We start from the raw sequence: 23023 nt of genomic DNA, 5'->3' as shown, positions 1-23023 counted from the left end.
ACTTTATTCGTCACCCTGATCATTTTGAGATATAAATAACCCTATAGCTAACACGTTAGGTTTAGGACTTAAAGATTCAACTGTTATGTGAACAAAACAATAATACTCTCTTTAGCAACTTTGTTGCGAGAGTATAAAAATTCTATTACCAAAAGATATCAGAAAAAAACTTGAATTTCGAAGGATTACCTTAGAAGATAAAGCGAAATCTGCATCTAGGAAAGTTTTTTATTTATATTTTGTTTATTTATTGGTTTTTATAAATTCAAATATTATGAAGTTCTAAAAATTTTCGGGATCTCGAAATTAATAATTAGTAATGCAGAAATTTCGAATATACATATAATGAATATGAGTTTGGTAAGATTATTATGAAAGGCAGAGCGGAATCTGGACCTAGAAACTCTAAATGCGCTTTGATTTGCACTCGAAACAGCCAAATTAATCGCGAACGAGTAAGATTTCTAATAATTTTATTATATTTGAATTTTTTTGTATTATTTTTTTCAATCAATAACATTTTGTATTAATTAATTACCATTTGCATACACCAAGCTGCTACTGCTGTATCAAGCAACACAAAATTTATTGTGCTATAAAAGCGGCAACATCTGACCGCAGAATCGTCATTAGTAAAGTGGCTACTGTATAGCAAGCATCTACGACTTGTTCCGACTACAAATCTCAACTACCGGTTGTTGTTATTATTATTAGTTTATTAAGAGAGTGTGTGTGTTGCTTGCGATTGATCTTGTGTTTTAAAGGCAAGTGTTAAAGCAAAACAAAAATATTAAAAAAAAAAATCCTAATTCACTGCCAAGAGCAGTTGGTGAAGCAAGCGAGATTACTTAGAAATACAATAACAAATACAATGTGTTGTAAAGTAAATAATATTTTAGTGTGGTTGTAGAGTAATTACAAAAACAAAAAAAAAACGAAAAAACAAACAATACAGTAGTGATATAAGTAAAAAAGGTTATCAACTAAAATAATTATAGTTTTGAAATTGATCATATTTAGCAGTGAGATTAATGAATTAAATGTTTACACTAAGTAATAGAGAATTCAAAGGTTTTGAGTTGATCATATGTCTATATGTATCTGTATGCTCCTTGGATCCAAATTGATTATATAAATGGGAGGAAAATATGTTAAAATCAATTTTGAGTGTACTGAAAAGTACAATTACGAAAATTAAAAAAAAATATTAAAAATAAAAAAATATTAAAATAAAAAAATAAATTCAATTAAAACAAAATACAGCTGAACTCCCTTAACTCGAATCACCATAATCCACAAAGAAACTTCGAGTTATGGAAGGGAATTTGTATGAAATTTGATTTCTATTGACAATTCAAGAGTTTGAGTTATGAAAGTTCAACTGTAATATGGAGTGGAGTTATAGAATTTTCATTAAAACAAATTTTCAAAAAGCTGTAAAATATAGATTTATACCCAGTTTTAGTTATTTACTTCGCATACTATTTCTAAGACAAATAAAAATAATTTTCACTCAACACAATACCATAAATTTTTTTTTTCTTTTCAATATTTCCTTATTTATTGAATCTGCTTTTACTTTAAGCCTAACAACAAGTTATAAAATCTTAAATCTATTTAAAAACTAGACAAGCTCAACCAAGTGATTGAGCTGTATTGGTGAAACGTTGCTCTTTAGTTCACAGGCATATCCCTTCTTTTTAGGCGTGTTTGATCGCAGGAATGTACTAAAGCATTAGCCAATGGGTTTGGGTGATCACGGAGTTTAGATAAATATTTCAATCTGCTGTCCTCTACTTCTTTCTTTACCATAGGGATACCAAGATCTTTATGGATATTTTCATTGCGCATGTACCATGGTGAGCACGTGATTGATCTAAGCAATTTCGATTGGAACCTTTGTATTATATCAATATTAGTTGCACAGGTCGTACCCCACAGTTGAATGCCGTACATCCAAATTGGCTTTATGACCGCATTGTATAAAAGCACTTTGTTGTCTAAGCTAAGTTTAGAGTTTTTATTTAAAAGCCAATTTAAATTTGCAGCTCTTATCTTCACACACGTTATTTTACTAGTTATATGTTTTCTCCACGTAAGCCTTCTATCTAGGTGAATACCAAGATAGGTAACTTCATTCGCTTGAGGCACTAGAATATTGTTCATTTTTACTGCACTTTTGTTCATTTACATTTATACGCCAGTTTGCTAGCCATTCTTCGACAGAACTTAAGTGCTTCGCTAATATTCTTGATGCTATAATGGGGCATTTGTTACGACTCACTAAAGCTGTGTCATCCGCAAAAGTTGATGTCAAAACATTATTAGCAGTTGGAAGATCAGCTGTATATATGATGTAAAGAGTTGGGTTCATCAGATATAAAATCACCTACTTTTACAGCAAATTTTATATTTTTTAAATAGGACTCCAAGGTTTTATGCAATTGGAAAGGTAAACTTTTTTTAATCTTATACAAAAGTCCTTCATGCCACACTTTATCAAACGCCTGAGCCACATCTAGAAATATAGCAGAACAGTACTCTCTATGTTCGAATGCCTTCCTAATTTCGTTAGTAATTCTATTTACTTGCTCTACAGTGCCATGTTTTGCACGAAAACCGAATTGGTGTGTTGGTAGAACATTATTTTCATGAAGGAAAGGAGACATCTTTGATAGTAAGACTTTTTCAAATATTTTAGAAAGACAGGGTAGGAGACTGATTGGTCTGTATGAAGACGGCTGTGTCAGGTCTTTCCCCGGTTTATTTTTCATGATTATCTGCGACTTTTTCCATGAAATAGGATAGTATCCGAAATTAAAAATTGCATTAAAGAGCAAGGAGAGCACTGTTAAGCAATATTTGGTAACTCAATTAGCATTTTTGGAGTAATTTTATCGTGGCCTGACGATTTTTTTGGATTAAGCTCTTTTATGATACTAACAATTTCAGTAGTTGACGTCTTAATAGACCCAAGCGACTCGTTTGCGGTATTGAGGATGATTGGCAACTTAAAATTGTTCTTTGGGCAATTTGATTGAAATACCTTTTCTAGGTGATTTGCAAAACAATTTGCCTTATATTCGTCACTTCGTGCCCATTTTCCACCCAAGCCTCTTAAAGGCATGTTGGAGTCGACTGGAGGCTTCGTAGACTTTTGGGCTTTCCAAAGGGAGTTTCGTTTACTTGAATTTGGACACAGTTTCTTTATATAATTTTGAGTGTTATATTCGTCCTCGCCTTTAAGTGCTTTTTTTAGTTTACGCACAGCAGATTTCAGTTGGAGCTGAGTAGAAGGGGAACGATTTATTTGCCATTCACGTCTAGCTCGCCTTTTTTCATTTACAAGCTTTTCAATTTCGCTATTAGTGATTTTTCGGCGACCAAGAGGCTTATAATTCTTATTTGGTGTTGCTGAGACTGCTGCATTAGTTATTATATCATTGAGTTCTCTTATGCCTTCGTCAATGTCACATTCTGTATTTATTTATTTATTTATTTTTAGATCAATATTAATGTGGCTACTTACGTATTTTTTTGTATTTTAGCCAGTTCGTTTTGTGAGATGTTAGGCCCACTTTCGTTTCAACAAATATGGGTTGTTCACATAACTTTATTAGTACAGGCGAATGATCAAAAGATAGATCAGTACATGTATCAGCTGTGATAAGCGATCTATCTATATTTTTGATTACAGCGAAATCAATTAGATCTGGTATTTTGTTACGATCACTGGGCCAGTATGTTGGCTTGCCAGGAGATATTATATCAAGATTATTATACTTATTCATAATAGTGTTGTACAGCTGGCGTCCTTTCGGATTAATAAGACGTGAACCCCAGTACATGTGTTTTGCATTATAATCTCCACCTGCTAGAAATCTATGACTTAGCGTTCCAAAAAAGTCTTTAAATTCTCTATCTGTAATTTTAAAACGAGGTGGGCAGTAGTGGTTTAACCGATTTCTAACCAACACTGCCGTTCCACCGTGTGCTTTTCCATCCGGGTGATTTGTAACATACAGTCTAAATCCCGGTATTTTAAAATTGTTTTTGTTTGTCAGATGAGTCTCTGATATTAGTATTACATCTATATTTTTTTCAGACAGAAATTTAATAATCTCTAATTTATGTTGGTTAACACCGTTAGCATTCCATATACAGATATTTAGTACGCTCATTTTTTACTTAATAAAGTTTGCAGCATTTGGTTTTGTGATTTTATTAAATCTTGGATCATGCTTTGCATTGTAGACATAAATTGTGTCATACATTGCGTAAGATTTATAATCGTGGTTTCAATACCTCCTGTTGGTGGATTTTGCGGTAGTTGCATTTGTACCGTGTTGCCTTTTACAACATTGGCATAGCTCCCTTGTACTGCAGTATTTTTAAGTATACCGGGTTTTGTAATGTGGTCTGTGATATCTATAATTTCATTACGGGGTGTATGTAATATTTGGTTACGACGTGCTTGAATTCCCTGTGATAGCTTCAATTTTAAATCTTTGTATACAGGACAGCCCCTATAGTTAGCAGTGTGATTTCCTCCACAATTGCTGCATTTTTTAGTTAAATCTTCTTTCTTAATTGTGCATTTGGATGTGGGATGTAAATCTCCACATACGACACAAACACTGCGTAGGGTGCAATAGGATTTGGTATGCCCATACTCTTGGCAATTGGTGCATTGTACTGGACCATTTCTTTTGTGTGGTTCTTCTACTGTTACTCTACGGTGTAGCAAATATTTTAAGGATGCGTTTTGTTTTTTTTTTAAGCTGGTTAGAATTCGGCATCAATTCAATTCTAAACATGGGTTGTGGTACTTTGTTTCTGTTGAAGATATTTACAACAGTTTTAATTTCAAAGCCGCATTCTTCAAGAGCTTCTTTGACCTCGCTGGAGTCTACGGAAGACTCTATGCCTTTAACTACAACAACTAAGCCCTTAGAGCTCTTAAGTTGGTAAGAATAATAGTTCTTATTTTTAGTTGACAAAAACTTAACAATGTCCATACAACTTTTTTCAGTGTAGGACTGTATTTTAGTTTCGTCGATATTGCCTTTTTTCAAAGGCATTATATGAAAATTGTTGCTACCTACAATTTCACTTAGTTTAGCAACAAGTGCATTTGAGCTACGCTCTCGCAGATATATTGGTGGCGGTTTGGCATTGGCTGCTGTGGTGGTACCCTTCGCAGCGTCTTCCGAATCATTGCTTAATAAGGCAAACCTGTTGCCCTTTAAAATCTCGAGTTTATTCTTGAGTGGCGTGTCGCCTTGAAATTTTTTAGGATTAACCGCTGACTTTGAAGGACTTAACTTCCTTTTTATATTGACGTAGCGGTCAATGCCAATCTGAACAGATGAACATTTTTTCATAGGTACATTCTCACCCTCTATTTTGTTTTCTTTCGCTGTCATTTCACTTGCCGGTACCTGCGTATTTGTTGGGGCGTTCTTGATTGTTGCTAGCATCTGTGGGCTGCCGTCCTCTGCTGATTTTGTTGTTTGTAAGACCAGCTTAGGCACAGTTGGTCGCTGTGATAAATCATCCTTCTCACCGTTGCCTTGTTTGTTGGTGGGAGCTGGTTTTGCAGGCTCGACAAAGCTAAAGTAAGCATTCAGAGAATGCCTACGGCCTTGTTGGTGAGGCTGCGCTGCGCTCATAATGTTGTTATTATTTACCACTCCCTAGTTGTTATTTTATTATTTTATTTGTTTGTACATTGTTTATTTGTGATTTTTTATGTTTTGATTATCACTTTCGGCGTTATTGCCTAACGCTTGCTTTAATGCACTTTTTAAGATACTTGTTTATTGTTATTTTTTTTTTGTGTTGTATTTTGAAAGATTTCACGGACCGCATCGAGAACACGTCCGTATGGTTTGAAAGCTCGCAATAATTTAAATTGAAAAAATAAATATTAAAAAATATTTTTATAAAAAAAAATTAGCAAATAAAAAATTAAAAAAAAATAAATAAATAAATTATAAAAATTAAAAATAAACGTAGTATTTGTGCAAAGTTCTGCATCGATATCTTCACTAGCGCTTACTTTATATATTGCAAAGTAAACGATTCAGATCGTCTTCAAAGTTCTGATATATAGGAAGAAGGCGTGGTTGTGAAGCGATTTGGCCTATTTTCACAATATATCATTGGGATATAAGGAAACTATTACAAACCAAGTTTCATTGAAATCGGTCGAGTAGTTCCTGAGATATGGTTTTTGACCCATAAGTGGGCAATGCCACGCTCATTTTCAATTTTGTAAAAACATCTGAGTGCATCTTCCATCTGCCATTTCTTATTTGAAATTTAGTGTTTCTGGCGTTTTTCGTTACTGAGTTAACACACTTTTAGTAATTTTCAACATAACCTTTGCATGGGAGGTGGGCGTGGTTATTATTCGATTTCTTTAATTTTTGGACTGTATTAAGAAGTGGTTAAAAAACGACTGCAGAAAGTTTGGTTTATATAATAGCTCTATTGGTTTGCGAAATATGTACAAAAAACCTATTTGGGGGCGGGGCCACGCCTACTTCCCCAAAAAAATTACATCCAAATATGCCCCTTCATAGTGCGATCCTTCATACCAAATTTTATTTCCATAGCTTTATTTATGGCTTAGTTATGGCACTTTATGTGTTTTCGGTTTTCGCCATTTTGTGGGCGTGTCAGTGGTCCGGTTTTCGAAAGCAACTTTCCTATGGTGCCAAGAAATAAGTGTGCCAAGTTACATCAAGATATCTTAATTTTTACTCAAGTTACAGCTCTCACAGACGGACAGACAGACATTCGGATTTGAATTCCACTCTTCACCCTCATCACTTTGGTATATATAACCCTATATCTAACTCGTTTAGTTTTGGGTGTTACAAACAACCGTTATGTGAACAAAACTATAATACTCTCTTTAGCAACTTTGTTGCGAGAGAATAAAAATCATATCAGGATTTTCGAATAAAAGCATCAAGGATGAGTAATGCCACAAAGTACGTTGTGTGTTAAAAAAATAAAGAAAATGTTTGATTAAATTTCACGGGTTTAGAGCGTAATTTTTTATTATTTATTTTTTTATTTTTTCTATTTCCAAAAATAATTAGAACCTTGAAGAGTCGTCGTTTTACAGACATGAAATCGCTGAAAAAGCCAGAAAAAGCTGAGGTGTTTCGACGGTGCCGGAAGTGCATAATATCGAATGTGAACTATTTTGAAGGCGACAACATCAAAGTTGACGAATGAATAAATATGAAAAAAAAATTAAAAAAAAAACGAAAATTCCCGTTATTTTTTGAACATATCTCATATGCGGTTTGTTGCCTGCTCTGACTTCACCAGATGCAAATGTTTTAAGACTACAACTACAAAACTCATGTGACAAAAATTAAATTTACATACCTTTAGCAATGCATATTGAGTGCCTTTTGGTGTACGCTACTCCGAGAAGATGCATTTGAAGCCCCAACTGATATTTCACATACCCTAAGCTATTTTGAGGTGGCGCAAAAGTTGTAAGACAAGATTTGTCTAGTGATCTTAACTTCAGCCGAAAATTTATTTGACTAAATTCGAATTGTACTGAAAACAGACAGATATTAGAATTTTTTTTAATTTATTAACAATTAATGCCTTTAAGTGTAATTAGTAACAAATTTCTAAAATGTTAATGTTTCTTGGAAATCAACGAGAAACCCCGTTTAAATCATTTCGCAGCGCACAACTTGTATTAATAGTTAATAACACACACATACACACATACGAGCTAAGCTGTCTTCAATTAATTATTTGTTTATTTTGCTAATATTTCGAAATTGTTATTTTCTTTTTTGTATTTTTAATTGATTATAAAACTGTGCTCGGCACGCGGACTCATTTGCATAATGTTATATTTGCATAATTAATTAGAAACGGAAAAGAGCAGACATTTTGTTTTTGAAACCACACATTAGCATATATTGAATACAATAACAAAAACAAAAAAATATGATTAAGATATTAGTTTCAAATTTTGTTTTCATTTTTTTATTGTTATACTCTCGCAACATGTTGCAAAAATAGTTTAGTTCACATAACGGTTGTATGTAAAGCCCAAAACTAAACGAGTTAAATATAGAGTTATATATACCAAAGTGATCATAGTGAGGAGTGGAGTTCAAATCCGGATGTCCGTCTGTCCATTCTATCCGACCATCCGTCTGCGCAAGCTGTAAAAGTTAAATAAAAACAAGTAAGGAAAGGCTAAGTTCGGGTGCAACCGAACATTTTATACTCTCGCAATTTATTGAAGAAATTTTATTAATATTATATAACACACAATTTGCCCCATATATTCGGCATAAAGTTTAATAGAATAACGAAAATCGTCATATATAGTATATGAGAGCTGAGGTAATTCCTGAACCGATTTCATTCATTTTCACCAGCAAGGTACACTATATCCTATACGCTCAATTAATTTGGCTAAAATATTAACCAATACATATATGCAGAATAAAACCCACCGTATTTTTGAAAAACCTATAATTAGGTATATGGGAGCTAGGATATGTTATGACAAGATTTTAATAAATTTTCCTCTGAATTACATTAAATTATCTGGGAGATTTACCGATATATTCGGTTAAAATTTATCCTTCGGCGTTGAGTTCAACATGTTCGATATCTGGGGCCTAGAAAAGTTATAGTCCGTTTTTAACAATTTTTTCACAAGTGAAGCCAGAGATGATATGTACCATTTTTGTAAAGTTGTATTCCGCTATCTTCATTGGTTCCTTATGTTTATATTATAAAGTCAAGGAATAAGATGGAATTCAAAATTGAGTAATAAGGAATGTAGTCGTGGTTGTGAACCGATTTCGCTCATTTTTCAACCGTGTTGTCAGGATGTCAAGAAAATATTATAAACCGATTTTCATTGAAATCTGTCGAGTAGTTCCTGAGATATGGTTTTTGACCCATAAGTGGGCGATGCCACGCCCATTTTCAGTTTTGGAAAAAAACCTGAGTGCAGCTTCGATCTGTTATTTCTTTTGTAAAATTTAATGTTTCTGACGTTTTTTTTAGTGAGTTAACCCACTTTTAGTCATTTTCAACCTAACCTTTGTATGGGAGGTGAGCGTGGTTATTATCCGATTTCAACTATTTTCATGGTGTGTGGTGGTGTACATAAGAGAACCGACTGCAGAAAGTTTGGTTTATAAAGCTTTTGCATACAAAGGTTATGTTGAAAACGACTAAAACTGCTTTAATTCAGTAAGGAAAAACACTAGAAACCTTAAATTTCACCATAAAGAAGGTACAGAAGGGCTGCATTCAAATTGATATACTAAATTTTAAATGGGCGTGGTTCCGCCCACTTATGGGTCAAAAATCATGCATATGTATCTCCGAAGCTACTCGATCAATTTCAATGAAATTCGATTTGTAATATTTACCTTGCATCCTAAATCGGTACACAACCACGCCTACGTTCGCCAGCTATATACCAGAACTTTGAAGTCGATCTGAATTGTTAACTTTACAATATATAAAGTAATTACTAGTGAAGATAACGGAACAGAACTTTGCACAAATACTGCATTCGCCGAAATGGGACCATAGGTTTTCAAGGTCCCATATATCGAACATAAAGACCTCAGTACTTCTAATCTTTTTTAACGGGAATATTTTTCTTCGAATAAAATGTCTCCATTGTTGTTGTTGTTGTAGCGGTTATCTAGAGTATAAGTCTAGTTGTCGTCGAAATCATCTAACGGGAGGCCCAGGAAACGTGCTGTTTCGACAGGGTTGGACCAAAGGGAAAGGGGTGTTAGATGAGTAGGGTTCATTGGGCATACAAAGTGGTTAGAGTCATGCGGGACATGTATTTTGTATGTCGGGGTTCAGTCTGGATAAGTAGGAGTTTAACCTGCTACAATATCCAGATCGAAGATGCGCAAGGGTCACTCTGGTTTCACGTGGCAACTCGAGCTCTTCGTCTGCTATAGGTGGTGGTTTGGTTCTAAGGACGCCATTCACTGGAAGGGAGTCAATGAAGGTGTTGATAGCTCCACTGTGAATGGCGTATAGAGCGTGTCTAAAACTTTGCGTCCGCAGTTTGGTCGGTATAAGGGTTTAGTTCGTCGACGTGTTGTAGGAGCGATCTCTTGATGCAGTTCTGCTTTCAGCAAGTGACTACATGGGTGATTTCTACAAAAACACCCAAGTAGAAACTGCTTGGTAAGCAGTTCATTATGCTCTTTAATAGGCTGCATAATGGCCTCACTATGAAGGTGTGTCATTGGTGACATCAAGAGACATCCTGTTGCTGTTCGGAGTGCAGTGTTCTGGCACGTCTGTAGCTTCTTCTGCTGCGTGTCACTGCATCCAGGCGACCATACCGGTGCTGCGTAATTTACGACCGGCCGGCCGATAGCCTTGTAAGTGACCCGCAACGTTTCTTTGTCTTTTCCCCAAGTGCTACCGGCTAGCGACTTGAGGATTTTGTTGCGGCTCTGTACTTTAGTGACTATCGCAGTCGTGTGTGGAGTGAAGGAGTGCAGACTGTCAAATGTAACTCCCAAAATTTTGGGATTATTAACTGTCGGAATTGGTATGCCATCGACATGAATGTTAAGACTTAGTCTTTGTCCAATTGGTAAAAAGGGTCGCCGTGGATTTAGTGGGTGCGAGTGCCAGGCTCCTCGCAGAGAAGAAGCGAGAAAGTTCGGGGAGATAGCTGTTCACTTTCGAACACATGTCATCGATGCCAGTGCCCGACGTCATTATCGTACAATCATCTGCGTAGGAGGTAACGGAAATTCCCTCTGGTGGTTGAGGGAGTTTGGAGATATAGAAATTAAACAGTAACGGGGAGAGGACTCCCCTTGGTTGGCGGGTTTCCCAGGTTTCAGTAGTGGAACCACTCTTCCGATTTTCTACATATCGGGTATTTTAAGAGTGGTTAGCGACAGATTGAGTACCTTGGCGAGAAATTCTACTCCCGTTGAACCTAGGTGTTTTAACATTAAAGAATTTATTCCGTTAGGGCCAATGGCTTTGGATTACTTGGTCTTCTTGATGACCTCCTGAACCTCCCCACTGGTGAAAACAAGTGGCGCGCCGTTGTTTCGCATTTTGCGCAGCCGTCTGGTGACACGTCTTTTAGCCTTGTCAACCTGGGGGTGCAGTATGAATTGTCGGCTAAAATAGCTCGCGCACCTCTCCGGGTCCGAGGAGGCATGGCTACCGAATGGAATTTCAACTCGGTCGTCATGTCTCCTCGGGTTTGACAGGGATTTGACGGTTGACCAGAGCTTGCTCACGCCAGTGGAAAGATTACAGGACTTCAGGTGCTCTACCCATTTCGTCCGCTTATAGTTATTTACCAGTTGTCGAATCTCCAAATTGAGATCCCTTATGCGGGGATCACAGGGATCGACCTGGCGTAAGGAGTCACGCTCATTTGCTAAAACTGCCGCTTCAGCCGGGAAATTAGGGCGCATGATAGCAATTCTTCCAGCTGGTATGAAACGAGCAGTAGCATCGGTGATCACCTTGCGGAATTGACGTTCGCCAACGATTACGTCCGTAGGAATGGGAAGAGCGGCGAAGGCATTCTCGGTGAATTCCGTGAAGCCGTCCCAGTTAGCTTTATTAAAGTTAACATAGGTGCGGTTGTCTGCGGAAATAAAGTCAGGAGGTTTTTCAATCGAGATAATTATGGGCGGTGGTCTGATGCAAGAGTTAGCATAGGTCGCCATGTTATGCTGTTTATCAGACCACCGCTAGCAATTGTGATGTCTGGCGAGCTGCTGCAGGTGCTCATAATTCTGGTGGGCTTCGTCATTCATTGTGCAGAATGTCGAATCGTCTATCTGTTCTGCCAGCTCCATCCCTCTCCGATCATTTGACAGGCAAGAATGCCAAAGATCGTGGTGCGCGTTAAAGTCGCCAAGTACCAGTCGGTTTTCACCACGAAGTAGCGCACTAATATTCGGGTAATATCCTGTTGGCCAACTTGTAACTGGGGGGATGTATATATTAAATATTTCGAGCTCGACATCGTTTGGTTTGGTGTTGGTCAGATTGGTCAGACTGGAAGTCATGCTGTCAACTTGAGCTCCTGGGGGCCGTAAGGGCCCTAAGTTGGCTACTCCCTGAAGGTGGCGGCGCGTTGCGCGAACTGGGTGCAGGTTGCACTGCCGTAGAAGCAACAGTCGTAGTATTGCGTTGACAGCAAGGGTCCACATAACGTGTGGTCCACTCCCTATGGGTCTTAAGGCCTGAACAGGTCTTAAGATGGCTCCATCCATTGCATGTGTTGCACCTAACCGAGGTGGAATTTGGATGGAGCCTTTTAGCGCATACGCAGCAGAAAAATACCTCAGGCCCTGGGTTGGACTCGATGCAAGCCCGGAGTAAGAGGATATGGAGCAACCCTGCTGCAAGGCGTTGCTCCAATGACGTACAACTAAACTTAAAACTAATCGATCCAAACAGGGTTAGATCTCCGAAGGGGCAGCCCTTGACCGGATAAAATCCGGGTCAACTCCGGTGCGTAGAACCGGCTGCTGTGGGAGTTGTCTCCGTGACAGAATTGAGTGAAATCGGGTCATAACTTCATTTAGCTTCCATATACCTAACATTAGGGTTTCCTACTTACAATGGACTTTATACCATATATATGACGAATATGTGGGTCAAATTTTGTGTTATATTAATACAATTAAATAAATAAATTGCGAGAGTATAAAATGTTCGGTCACAACCGAACTTAGTACTTCCTTACTTGTTTTCTGTAATTTTTATTAGGTCTTAATTTTTTTATTTTAATTTATAAATTTTAGACAAAATGCGTTTTGGCTCAGTGGTGTGGTTGTTACCACTTTTTTTCGCCTTGGCAGCGGCACAAATTGGATTCCAGAATGTATTTAACTTACCGAAGAATGTGGGAAATACTGTTAAGGAGACCGTGTCAGGCGCTTTCAAAACAGAGAATTACGGCGAATTTTTCGTAAATATTAATTAATTATATTTTGAAAAAAGAAAAACGAAATAGCTAAAATAACACTTTTAGAAAACATATGGTAAAGCCGCTTGGAGCGAGGCAGAGAAAAAAGTGCACGAAGCAGAATATCTACTAAGTCAACAGTTAGTAGATTTGACTAATGCCGGCAAAAAAGGTTATACATTGGGGATGAACGCTTTTGCCGCTGTAACAAATGCAGAATTCTTGAAGTTTTTCACCGGTAACAGTAAATCAGCAACTGGCGAGTGAGTAAACGATGGCAGGCATTAAAATTTGAAGAATTATACGTAAACACATTTCATTTAGATCAAAAGCCAGCGCAGATCGTGAGGAAGCCGCACCACCCACCACCAAAGTGCCGGACGCCTTTGATTGGCGTACCAAGGGTGGTGTTACACCGGTGAAATTTCAAGATGAATGCGGTTCATGTTGGGCCTTTGCCACCACTGGTGCCATTGAGGGTCACGTCTTCCGTAGCACTAAAAAATTACCAAATCTCTCTGAACAAAATCTCATTGATTGCGGTCCACTCGATTATGGACTAAATGGTTGTGATGGCGGTTATCAGGAGTACGCATTCGCCTTTATTAAGGATCAACAGAAGGGTGTGCAAAACAGCGCTAGCTATGCATATGCGAATAAGCAGGATAAGTGTAAATACAATGCGGCCAACAAGGCAGCCGAAATCAAAGGATTCGCCGTAATCAAACCGAAAGATGAGAAAACTATGAAGGCAGTTCTCGCCACATGGGGACCATTGGCATGTTCGGTGTATGCCCCGAAATCATTATTGCTTTACAAGGAGGGCACCTATGCAGATGAGGAGTGCAACAAGGGTGAGGTGAATCATGCGGTGCTTGTTGTTGGCTATGGAAGTGAGAATGGTAAAGAGCATTGGATTGTTAAGAACTCATGGGGCAAGGAGTGGGGCGAGGGTGGTTACTTCAGACTGCCACTCGGTAGCAATTATTGCGGCATTGCCTTAGAATGCAGTTATCCAATTGTTTAAATTGTACGAAGGATTATTCATTGTAATATTATTTGAAGAAAGTTAAATTTTTAATAAAAAAATAACGCTGTAAATAATTTTTATGTTATATCATATGCTATTGTATTTACTTAAAACGAGTTGTACAAATTTCAAATAAAAAAAAATATTTTAAACTAATGCGAAATCATCACGTTCATCATTGTAATTCAGTACGTGCTGCTTAATCTTGGAGCTATCTACCCATGTGACGAAATCTTCCAAATTGCGTGTCACTAAAAATGCCGGATCCGTAATCATATCGGGGCCCACTCTTATATGTCCTTGCTCAATCAGATCTGTCGCATTTTTGAGATTTTGTGAGAGACGATCTTTAAAAATATAAGTTGGTTAGTGAGTTTGTTACCAAAAGATATACATATATCATATTTATTTCATACTCCAAGAAAACAAAACATCCATTAGTGCATAACAGGAAAATAATTTTGACGCTGGCGTATTTGATTGCAGAAATATTGACTTTTTGACAATTTGGAATATATTTGCATGTTTCTTTTTCTATTTCATAGCACAAAATGTAAGTGAAATTTAACTCCACATACATATAAAATGAATTTAAGATCTTGCCGATATCGTTATTTCCAAATCGACTTAAATATATGCAGCTAAGGAAAGTAAATTCTGCAAGATAACCTAAAACGGTTTGCTTTATGTTGAGTGAATAAAAGAAATATCAAACATAATAATGATAATTAAGCTCTCAATTAGTTAATCTTCGCTAATTAACTAAATTCTTATAATTTTTGTTACAAATTAAAAAAAAGGATCTTGGTAAATCAGCACCATATATAGAGTTATAAATGCAAAGAAACTATAATATAATATACATATAATAATAATGGAAGCTATTATAAAAATGAAGCAAATACAAAGAATCGTTTAATGCCGAACAATTTATATAATCTGTTCACTAATTTGAAATTCAAGTATTAGATTATGCGATGCATCCAAACGCTAGAGAGTAGTTAACATTATAATACTGCACACTGGCTTCATTCACTCACTGTTAATTCCATTTAATAATTAAAATAAAAACTTACTTTTCACCATCACCACCGGCAAGCGACGTCTACAAAAACTACTCGCCGAGACACCGCTTGCAACCGCTAAATCCATTTGATTGCGTGTTAGACCCATATCATAGAGCTTCAGTAGCAACATTGTAGCCGCTTCGGTTCTGAAAGGATCGGTATTCTCTAATTTGGCAATTTTTTCGCTCAGCGTGCGTATCTCACGCGATAACTTGTTGTATCTGTATTAAGATGTTTTTTGGTTTAAATTACTATAATAAAATATAATGCAAATGTGGTACTCACTTGGTATAATCGGCTGGCTTGCGTATGTGATAGCGACGTATAACTTTTGTTTCTTTTCCACCATTATCTACTTTCCATGTGATGAAGTCAACTTTTTTCAGTAATTTCTGCTCGTGATATTTTAGTTTACGCACCATTTTACGCGATTTATTTTAAATAATTTATTAAAATGTGTAATGTTTACAGGAGAGAAGCGTGCTAAAGGCACGTACAGCTGTTTTTGTTGTGATGTGTATGGCATGTTATTTATCGGTGGTGAAAATCGATAATGTGTTGTTAATGTTTCTCAGTGGTTTAAAACAAAGATAACATGATACGAAACTCTTTCATTCGTGAGAGAGCTGTCAAAGTCCGCATTTTTTATAACATTTGGCAGTGGTGCTACTGCGGGAAAACAAAAGTTAGGAGATTTCTATTCGATTTTTTGGGTATTTATTGGTTTGCAAATTTACGCTTATTAGAGACTTCTTAACCAATATTACGCCAACACATACACTTATAAATATATATTTTAAGATAAACAATAAACATCTACACATAAAAATAATAAAATATTATAATAATTAAAAATCGTACATATTATAAGTCAACATAAACAAAAATTTAGCTTAGTTTAATTTAGTAACATATATTTATTTATATTTTATAAACAAATAGACACCTTAATATATTCTCTAAAAGTTTAAGAGAAAATTTGTACCCAGTTATGTATTTATGTAAATGGCAGTTAACACTGCTAAAGAACGTATATTACTTTTATACAAATAGCCACCGTTTCTTAAATAATATACACATATCAACTCCATTTAAATAAAAGTTAATAGTAATTCAAAAATCACAAAAAAATTATCGAACAAAAACGAACCATTTATTAATTTATTTCTGCGGGATTCTTAGTGGTAGCTCGTCATTTTGACTGTCAGCTGTTCAGTAGCCCATGATCTGGCTTTGTTGCCAACATCAAAAATGAGTTCATGGGCTCTCTCAACAAGCAAAAGAGAAGAGTTTCGTATCATATTATCCATGGTTTAAAAATTAAAAAAATATGTATTGTAACGAAAATGGCACCAGAACAAACTAGAATTGACAATCGAAATCGATAACTTGCCAGATCTATCTAGACATCGATATTCGTAGTTGCCAGAATGTTCGAGTGACGATAACATGTTAGCAATCGACTATATAAGGGCTGCCGGGCTGGCAGCAACACACAGTTCTGATAAGAGAGTTGTCGAGTGAGGACTATTCAAAGGAGAGAGTTGTCGAGCAAAGTGTAAACAAGCTATAAGTTAGAGTTGTAAAGTAGAGTATTGAGTACTAAAGTGTTAAGTTATAAGGAATTAAAAAATAAAGATTAGTGTATAGCCATTAAAGTGTGACTTTTATTTGACAATCCAGTGATCGAACTCAGGGTAGAGTTTTAGAGTAAACGACAGATTTTGGAAATCCGTTACAATTGGTGTCAGAAGTGGGATTGCCAAATAAAACTGCAGAATAGATAATGGCTCAGTTAACTGAAGAAGACGTGAAGACGATTTTGTCTGCATTGTCCCAGATGTCATCGGAGATGAAATCACAGTTCCAAGCGCAAAAATTAGAATTAATGGAGTTGAAAGCCCAGCAGCAATCATTGTTTAAAGCGCAGGCCGCGCGTTGGTCAAAATTCATGACGAAGCTGTCATTGCCAATGTCAGATCAAGATTCTTCACAATTAGGAAAGCAGAAGGAAGAATCAAAGGATGAGACTTCAAATAAAGCGGATGTGTCAATACAGCTGGAAACGCAAGACGAGAATTTGTTAACACAGTCCGAAGCGAATAGGGTGTCCTCACAGTTGGAAAAAGAGGAGGAGGATGAGTCAATGGATGTGACCTCAAATAGAGCAGACATGTTAAGACAGCTTGAAGAGCATGAAGTGCATGGAGAGATTTTGTTAACACAATTGGAAGTGAATGGGGTTTCCTCACAGTTGAAAGAGGAGAAGTCGATGGAGGTGACCTTAAAAAGTAAAAAGGTGTCAACACAGCTGGAAGTGTATGGAGAGTGTGTACCATCGCAGGTTTCAGCACAGGTGTCTACACAATTGAAGGAGCAGGAGGCACATATATTGACGCAGGTGACCCCAGAGAAGACAGACATGTCATGGACAAAAGATTGTGATATGAAGGAACGAGAATCTCAAGATGAAGCTCCAGTTGTGAAACGTCCAAAGAAAGATGAAATGTCTGCACAACCTCTAGTCGCAAAGGCACAGTGGAACAGTTTCAAGTTAGTGGCTGCTTGTTTATATCAAGTGTGGAAAGTCAAAGGAGAATACTGCTCCCGATCTCTCGTGGTTGTTCGAAACGAAAGATCACCTACGAGATGCACAAAGGTCCTAGTGAAGGGCACATAAGAATCCCGGAAACCTTGGGAAGGTTGAGGAATCAGTTTTGTTGGGTTGGTTGTCGTAAATTAATGGGAGATTGCATTGCAAATGAGGTGTCGAGTTCCAAGAGTCATGATCAGATGAAGCAGTACAGTTCGGGAACGCCATTTGAGCAATTTGCCATGGTTGTAGCTGGTCCATTACCTACCAGCAGATCGGGAAACAGGAGTGGTTTGATGGCTAAGACGGAGAAATACCCAATTCTAAGCCAAGAGACTGACGAGATGGTGGACGTAGACATCAAAAGTTGGGAGATGTGCCAGAAGCAATGTGTCCGGAAAATATGTGAAGCTGCATCACATCCACGATTCGATATCATGGTGGAAAGATTCATTCGAAATTTGGAAGAGTATTTTAGAAAGCTGGTGGACAGGTATCGTCACAGATACAGAGGACGTCCATATATCCATGTTTCTGGAATCAACGGCGTAGACCACTGCGAGGATAATTTTTGGTTACCGATTGATTTAAGGTTTAGGATTAATGCTAATGGAGAAAGAAATGCTAAAGAGGACAACAGTGTCGTAGAAGACGAGATGAAAGGAAGAAATGCTAAGGGTTTGGTTCTGGAAGTATGTCTAATCGGGACGATCAGACTTAAGTGGAGGGCAGTGTAACGAAAATGGCACCAGAACAAACTAGAATTGACAATCGAAATCGATAACTTGCCAGATCTATCTAGACATCGATATTCGTAGTTGCCAGAATGTTCGAGTGACGATAACATGTTAGCAATCGACTATATAAGGGCTGCCGGGCTGGCAGCAACACACAGTTCTGATAAGAGAGTTGTCGAGTGAGGACTATTCAAAGGAGAGAGTTGTCGAGCAAAGTGTAAACAAGCTATAAGTTAGAGTTGTAAAGTAGAGTATTGAGTACTAAAGTGTTAAGTTATAAGGAATTAAAAAATAAAGATTAGTGTATAGCCATTAAAGTGTGACTTTTATTTGACAATCCAGTGATCGAACTCAGGGTAGAGTTTTAGAGTAAACGACAGATTTTGGAAATCCGTTACAGTATATATTTATAAAATTAAGAATTTAATTGTTATTACATTTGATTATTAATAAATATATTTTATTTACGCTTTCGTGTTACAAATAATTGAATAGATAATAAATTAGCACAGGGCAACGGGAAAATAATCAAACAGGGTGACTTTTATTTTAATAAAACTGGTAACATTTTCACACGCACTTGTTGACCAGCTACATTTTTCCAATTAGCTTTCAGCATGTTGCTGGCAACTTAAACGCAGCTGTTACTACAATTTCATAAATTTTTTAAACACTAAGTTTTTTTGTTGTTTTATATAAAGTTTTGACTTTCCTAATATGGGTTTTTAGAAGCTATAGAGTTGTGGGCGCCTTTGCTTAATAAAAAAATAATAAAACATGCATAATTTTCGTACGCAACTTGTTGACGAGCTACATTTTCTAAACAACTTTCAACATGTTGCTGGAGACTTAAACGAAATTTTAAGAACAAATTCATAATTTTTTTAGAAATTAAATTTATTTTCGTTATTAATGATGAAGTTTGCGTTTTCCAAAGATGGGTTTTTAAAAGCTAGAGTTGTGGACGCTTCTGCTTAATAAAAAAATAATAAAGCATGTAATATTTTCCCACGCAACTTTTAACATGTTGCTGGCAACTTAAACGAAGTATAAATACAAATACAAATTATTTATTTTTAAGAAACAAAGTTTATTTTTGTTGTCAATTGAAAAGTTTTCGCTTTCCAGTGTTTGAATTTAGTACATCCAAAGTTGTAGTCGCCTTTGCCTAATGAAACAAAGACATTTATAGGATACAATAGCAGGTTCTTCTAGGACGTTGTCTTTGCTCCTGTTTTCTCTGAAAATAAAGCTTTTTGGAAAGAAAATGTCATATATATAGTAAAATCTCCGCACCGTTTTGTTTTGTTCAAACTTCTGTGCATTTTTTCTAACTGCCTTTCACTTAAAAAACAAAAACTTTAAATAAATAAACAAAATTATTTAAATTTGTTATAATTTATTTATATGTATATTTTATTTTTTGGAAATAAAAATACACAATCATGCGTTTCACCACCTTCATTTACCGCGCTTATATTGTTATTTTCTGCTCACAGAAGTATATTATTTGTTTTTAGATTTACTTTGTTCGTTTTATATAACTTAAAATAATGTTTAAATATATGTATGTATATAGATTATAGTAAGTGACAGTACAAAAAAAGGTTTAATGATAAAATGAGCATAAGAATTTGAGTAATTTTTTATAAAGAAAAATTGTTTTTGGTTAAAAAAATAATGTGTAAAAGCTCTAAAGCTTGCTCAAAGAACACTGTGTTAAAAATTTATAAAATTTGCGTTTGTCATTTATTTATGTTGTTGTTTGTTTAGCTTTGAAGTGAGTGCGCGCTCAAAAGTCTCAGCGCTAAATAAAAAATAAAGATTTCTTTATTAAAAAAAAAAAAAAATACCATTGCACTATTAACACTAGAGCGGCGCTTGGAATACTTGAAAAATTGCTTTATGTGCCTCACAAATTATATAATTATTTGCATTATTAAGAAGCTGCGCAACAAATAACTGTAGCTAGAGGTAGAAGCGACAGTTTGATGTAAATTTTTGTACATATAAACATATGAGAATTGGGCAGAATCAAGTGCCTTTGCCTGTGACCAAAGTTCTTTTAAAGAATTTGAGATTAATTTTTATTTATACACACATATACATACACCTATGTATTTTGACTGAATTTTTTATAATTTTTTGCTAAAAATTGCTGGCATATGTCTTTGTGATTTTTAATTTGTCTTCGTTTTTTTAAAGTATCTAATACATCAATTGAAAATTTTTTTCCCAAAAAAAACATATGTATTTTACTTTGTGTAATAAAAAATATTTTAATTTTTTTTATGAATTAATAAATTTTGAATATTTTTTATTAATTAAAATTTAAAAAAATAACTGTTTTTTAAAAACAACTATAATTTAATCTTTATTACTTTTGTTAAAAGAAATGAAAAAATAGTAATTGTTTCACTTTTTGTAATAAAAATTAATAAAAAAATTTAATTTTTTAATTATAATTAAATTTTTAATTTTTTTTCAAGAAAAGATTATTTTGGAAAACTAATAATTTATAATTTTTATTTTCAAAATTACTTGCAAATATAATACTTCTATTTTTTTTCATACAAATTAATGATAAAAATATTTTGTCTGTATTTAGAATTTTTTAAGCGCCTAAAATTATGCACTGAAATTCTGTAAAATACACGACAATGTTTAAAACAAGTTTATGCGCCTAAAAGTATGCAATAAAATTGGAAAAGTACATTTAAAAAGCCGAAAATTCAGACAAATTGCGTTCAATAAACAAACAAAAATATCAAATTACATACTTAACGCTGAATTTTAAAAATTTTGCGACTGTCTTTCGTATCCAAGCATTTAAAATCTGGAAACATTTTTTTTTTTAAATTTCTGCCGACATCTACACACTAAAACCAACAACAATTTTTGCTTGTAAGTATATATGTATTTATGTATGTACGTATTCATATTTTTTATTCGTTATGCTTTACACTAACAGACATACAAAACACTTTGCATATGTGTATATTAAATTTTTTCATGTATGTATGTAGTTGTTACACATTCAATATTGCTACAAAATTATTTCTATGAAAATAGCGATTTAAAAAAATCCATTCTATATATATATATATATATATTTGTTTTTTGTTTTTGTTTTCGGTTTTGATAAAAAAAGTTTAAAATAAAACAATATTAATTAAAATTAATTAATTAATTAAAAAAGTGGGGTTAAAATAAAATCTGAGTTCACTCAAATGTTAAGTTTACAGTGAATACTATTAGTTTTCGTACTTATTTGTTTTTATAGCTTATTTTTCGTTTTGCTGCTGTTGCGATTGCTGTTGTTGTTGTTTTTTTTAATTATATTGTAAAATAACTAGTATTTAGTACATATAGACGAGTGAGTATGTGTATGTGTGTGTGTGAGTGAGTGTTTCTTGTTGTTGTTGTTCCACTTTTCGCTCCAAAGCGCAAAAGAAGTATATTGACTTTGACAAGCGCCAGTTACAGTTACAGCTACATACAATACACAAGTATTTAAGTATATATGTATGTATGTATGTATGTATATGTAGGTTATTACATAGTGTTTATTTTTAAATAAGTTCAACAGGTGTTTTATACTAGCAAGCTTATAAAAGAGAATTAATTACTGTATATATATATATTTATTTATTTCTTTAATTTCTGTATGCATGTGTATATGGATATATGCTTATATATACATAGATGTGTATGTATATATGTATATCCTAGGTGTGTGTATGTGTGAACGGCTTAAGCTTACTGCTTCTTTTTCCACGACAGCTTGACTGTCAAGCCACGCAACAATAACAACACATTTCTGTTTACGCTAAGCTCGCTCTTTTACTTTTACCCTCTCGCTCTCTCTATCTCTTGCTTACTTTTCACTCACTTTACTACGCTGCACGTGCCTTCTTTTTACTTTTTAAGTTTTGCAGTTAGTAAATGTTAGTTATTTACCGTTTCTTTTTTTTTGTTCAACTCTTCTGCTTGTTCACACGCATTTATAATAAATTTTGTGTCTCTTTTTTGTTATTTTACTTATCAATCAATAAATGATCTTTCATATATATATTATATATATATATATATAAGTAGTTATGCAAATGTTTATGCATATATGTAAATATATAACTTTCGAACCAACAATTTACAACTACATATATATGTATGTGTGTATGTATCTCAGACGACGATGATGACAATTTGCATGCATGCCTTGGTTGTTCTTTGAGTTCGCTCTCTCTTCGTTCGCAGCTGCAACATTCCATCCAGCGAGCGCATACACACACACACAGCGAAAAGCGTTGCCATATGCGTTTGTAGTAGTGGTAGTAGAACGGCCGTTTTGCGCGCGCCATAACAACACTTTGGGACACCTTATATAACTAACGCCATATCCTTTTTACTGGGCAAATGCACCTTCTTGCCCTGCCACAGTGAGTTGTGTATTGTAAATGCATCGATGGTGACCGTTAGATGTTTTGTATGGACTTGTGAAAAACATTTGCCGCCTGAGTTGTATCTGTAAGAAGAGAAAAAAAGCAAAAATTAATATATAAACAGTTATATATATATATAAATATATATATATAA

General features: G+C 35.1%; 3 protein-coding genes across 25 annotated transcripts in view; 1 reads left to right on the top strand and 2 right to left on the bottom strand.

Annotated features, from left to right (window-relative positions):
- The first annotated feature begins 609 nt into the window (after nt 1-609).
- LOC105215942 (procathepsin L) lies at nt 610-14193 on the top strand. The gene is made up of 4 exons (XM_011190135.3): nt 610-764; nt 12837-13003; nt 13067-13263; nt 13325-14193. The coding sequence occupies exons 2-4, from the start codon at nt 12842-12844 to the stop codon at nt 14025-14027; spliced, it is 1062 nt and encodes a 353-aa protein (XP_011188437.1). The 5' UTR covers nt 610-764; nt 12837-12841; the 3' UTR covers nt 14028-14193.
- On the bottom strand, nt 7333-15649 carry LOC105215941 (U3 small nucleolar ribonucleoprotein protein IMP3). 3 transcript variants are annotated; one of them, XM_054234809.1, is made up of 4 exons: nt 15383-15649; nt 15107-15318; nt 14447-14699; nt 14102-14377 (listed from the first exon to the last, which is right to left on the bottom strand). In XM_054234809.1, exons 1-4 carry the CDS (start codon nt 15517-15519, stop codon nt 14335-14337), a joined length of 645 nt encoding a protein of 214 aa, XP_054090784.1. In that variant the 5' UTR covers nt 15520-15649; the 3' UTR covers nt 14102-14334. The 3 variants fall into 3 exon arrangements, with proteins under 3 accessions (XP_054090785.1, XP_054090784.1, XP_011188436.1); XM_054234810.1 differs by lacking the exons at nt 14102-14377; nt 14447-14699 and adding an exon at nt 7333-7587 and having other exon boundaries at nt 15383-15645; XM_011190134.3 differs by lacking the exon at nt 14447-14699 and having other exon boundaries at nt 15383-15630.
- A 4618-nt stretch (nt 15650-20267) lies between these two features.
- The window catches only part of LOC105215944 (patronin), a 33900-nt gene continuing 31144 nt past the window's right edge, over nt 20268-23023 (bottom strand). For all 21 annotated transcript variants that reach the window (XM_054234791.1, XM_054234790.1, XM_054234793.1 and 18 more), the window contains one exon: nt 20268-22952. In XM_054234791.1, the coding sequence (XP_054090766.1) occupies nt 22808-22952 (145 nt within the window). In that variant the 3' untranslated portion in view covers nt 20268-22807. The remainder of the gene's footprint in view (nt 22953-23023) is intronic.

This window comes from Zeugodacus cucurbitae, chromosome 6 (genome assembly GCF_028554725.1).
Source record: "Zeugodacus cucurbitae isolate PBARC_wt_2022May chromosome 6, idZeuCucr1.2, whole genome shotgun sequence".
Lineage (NCBI taxonomy): Eukaryota > Metazoa > Arthropoda > Insecta > Diptera > Tephritidae > Zeugodacus > Zeugodacus cucurbitae.
This window is presented reverse-complemented; position numbering and strand designations above follow the sequence as displayed.

What these genes read in the sequence shown, in the direction of transcription:
- LOC105215941 (XM_054234809.1), bottom strand. Translation starts at nt 15,519, where the DNA reads ATGGTGCGTAAACTAAAATATCACGAGCAGAAATTACTGAAAAAAGTT. An exon ending in AAGCCAGCCGATTATACCAA is followed by an intron (nt 15,319 to 15,382) that starts GTGAGTACCACA and finishes ATCTTAATACAG; the next exon opens with ATACAACAAGTTATCGCGTG. An exon ending in GGATGTTTTGTTTTCTTGGA is followed by an intron (nt 14,378 to 14,446) that starts GTATGAAATAAA and finishes ATATTTTTAAAG; the next exon opens with ATCGTCTCTCACAAAATCTC.
- LOC105215942 (XM_011190135.3), top strand. Translation starts at nt 12,842, where the DNA reads ATGCGTTTTGGCTCAGTGGTGTGGTTGTTACCACTTTTTTTCGCCTTG. An exon ending in AGAATTACGGCGAATTTTTC is followed by an intron (nt 13,004 to 13,066) that starts GTAAATATTAAT and finishes TAACACTTTTAG; the next exon opens with AAAACATATGGTAAAGCCGC. An exon ending in AGTAAATCAGCAACTGGCGA is followed by an intron (nt 13,264 to 13,324) that starts GTGAGTAAACGA and finishes CATTTCATTTAG; the next exon opens with ATCAAAAGCCAGCGCAGATC.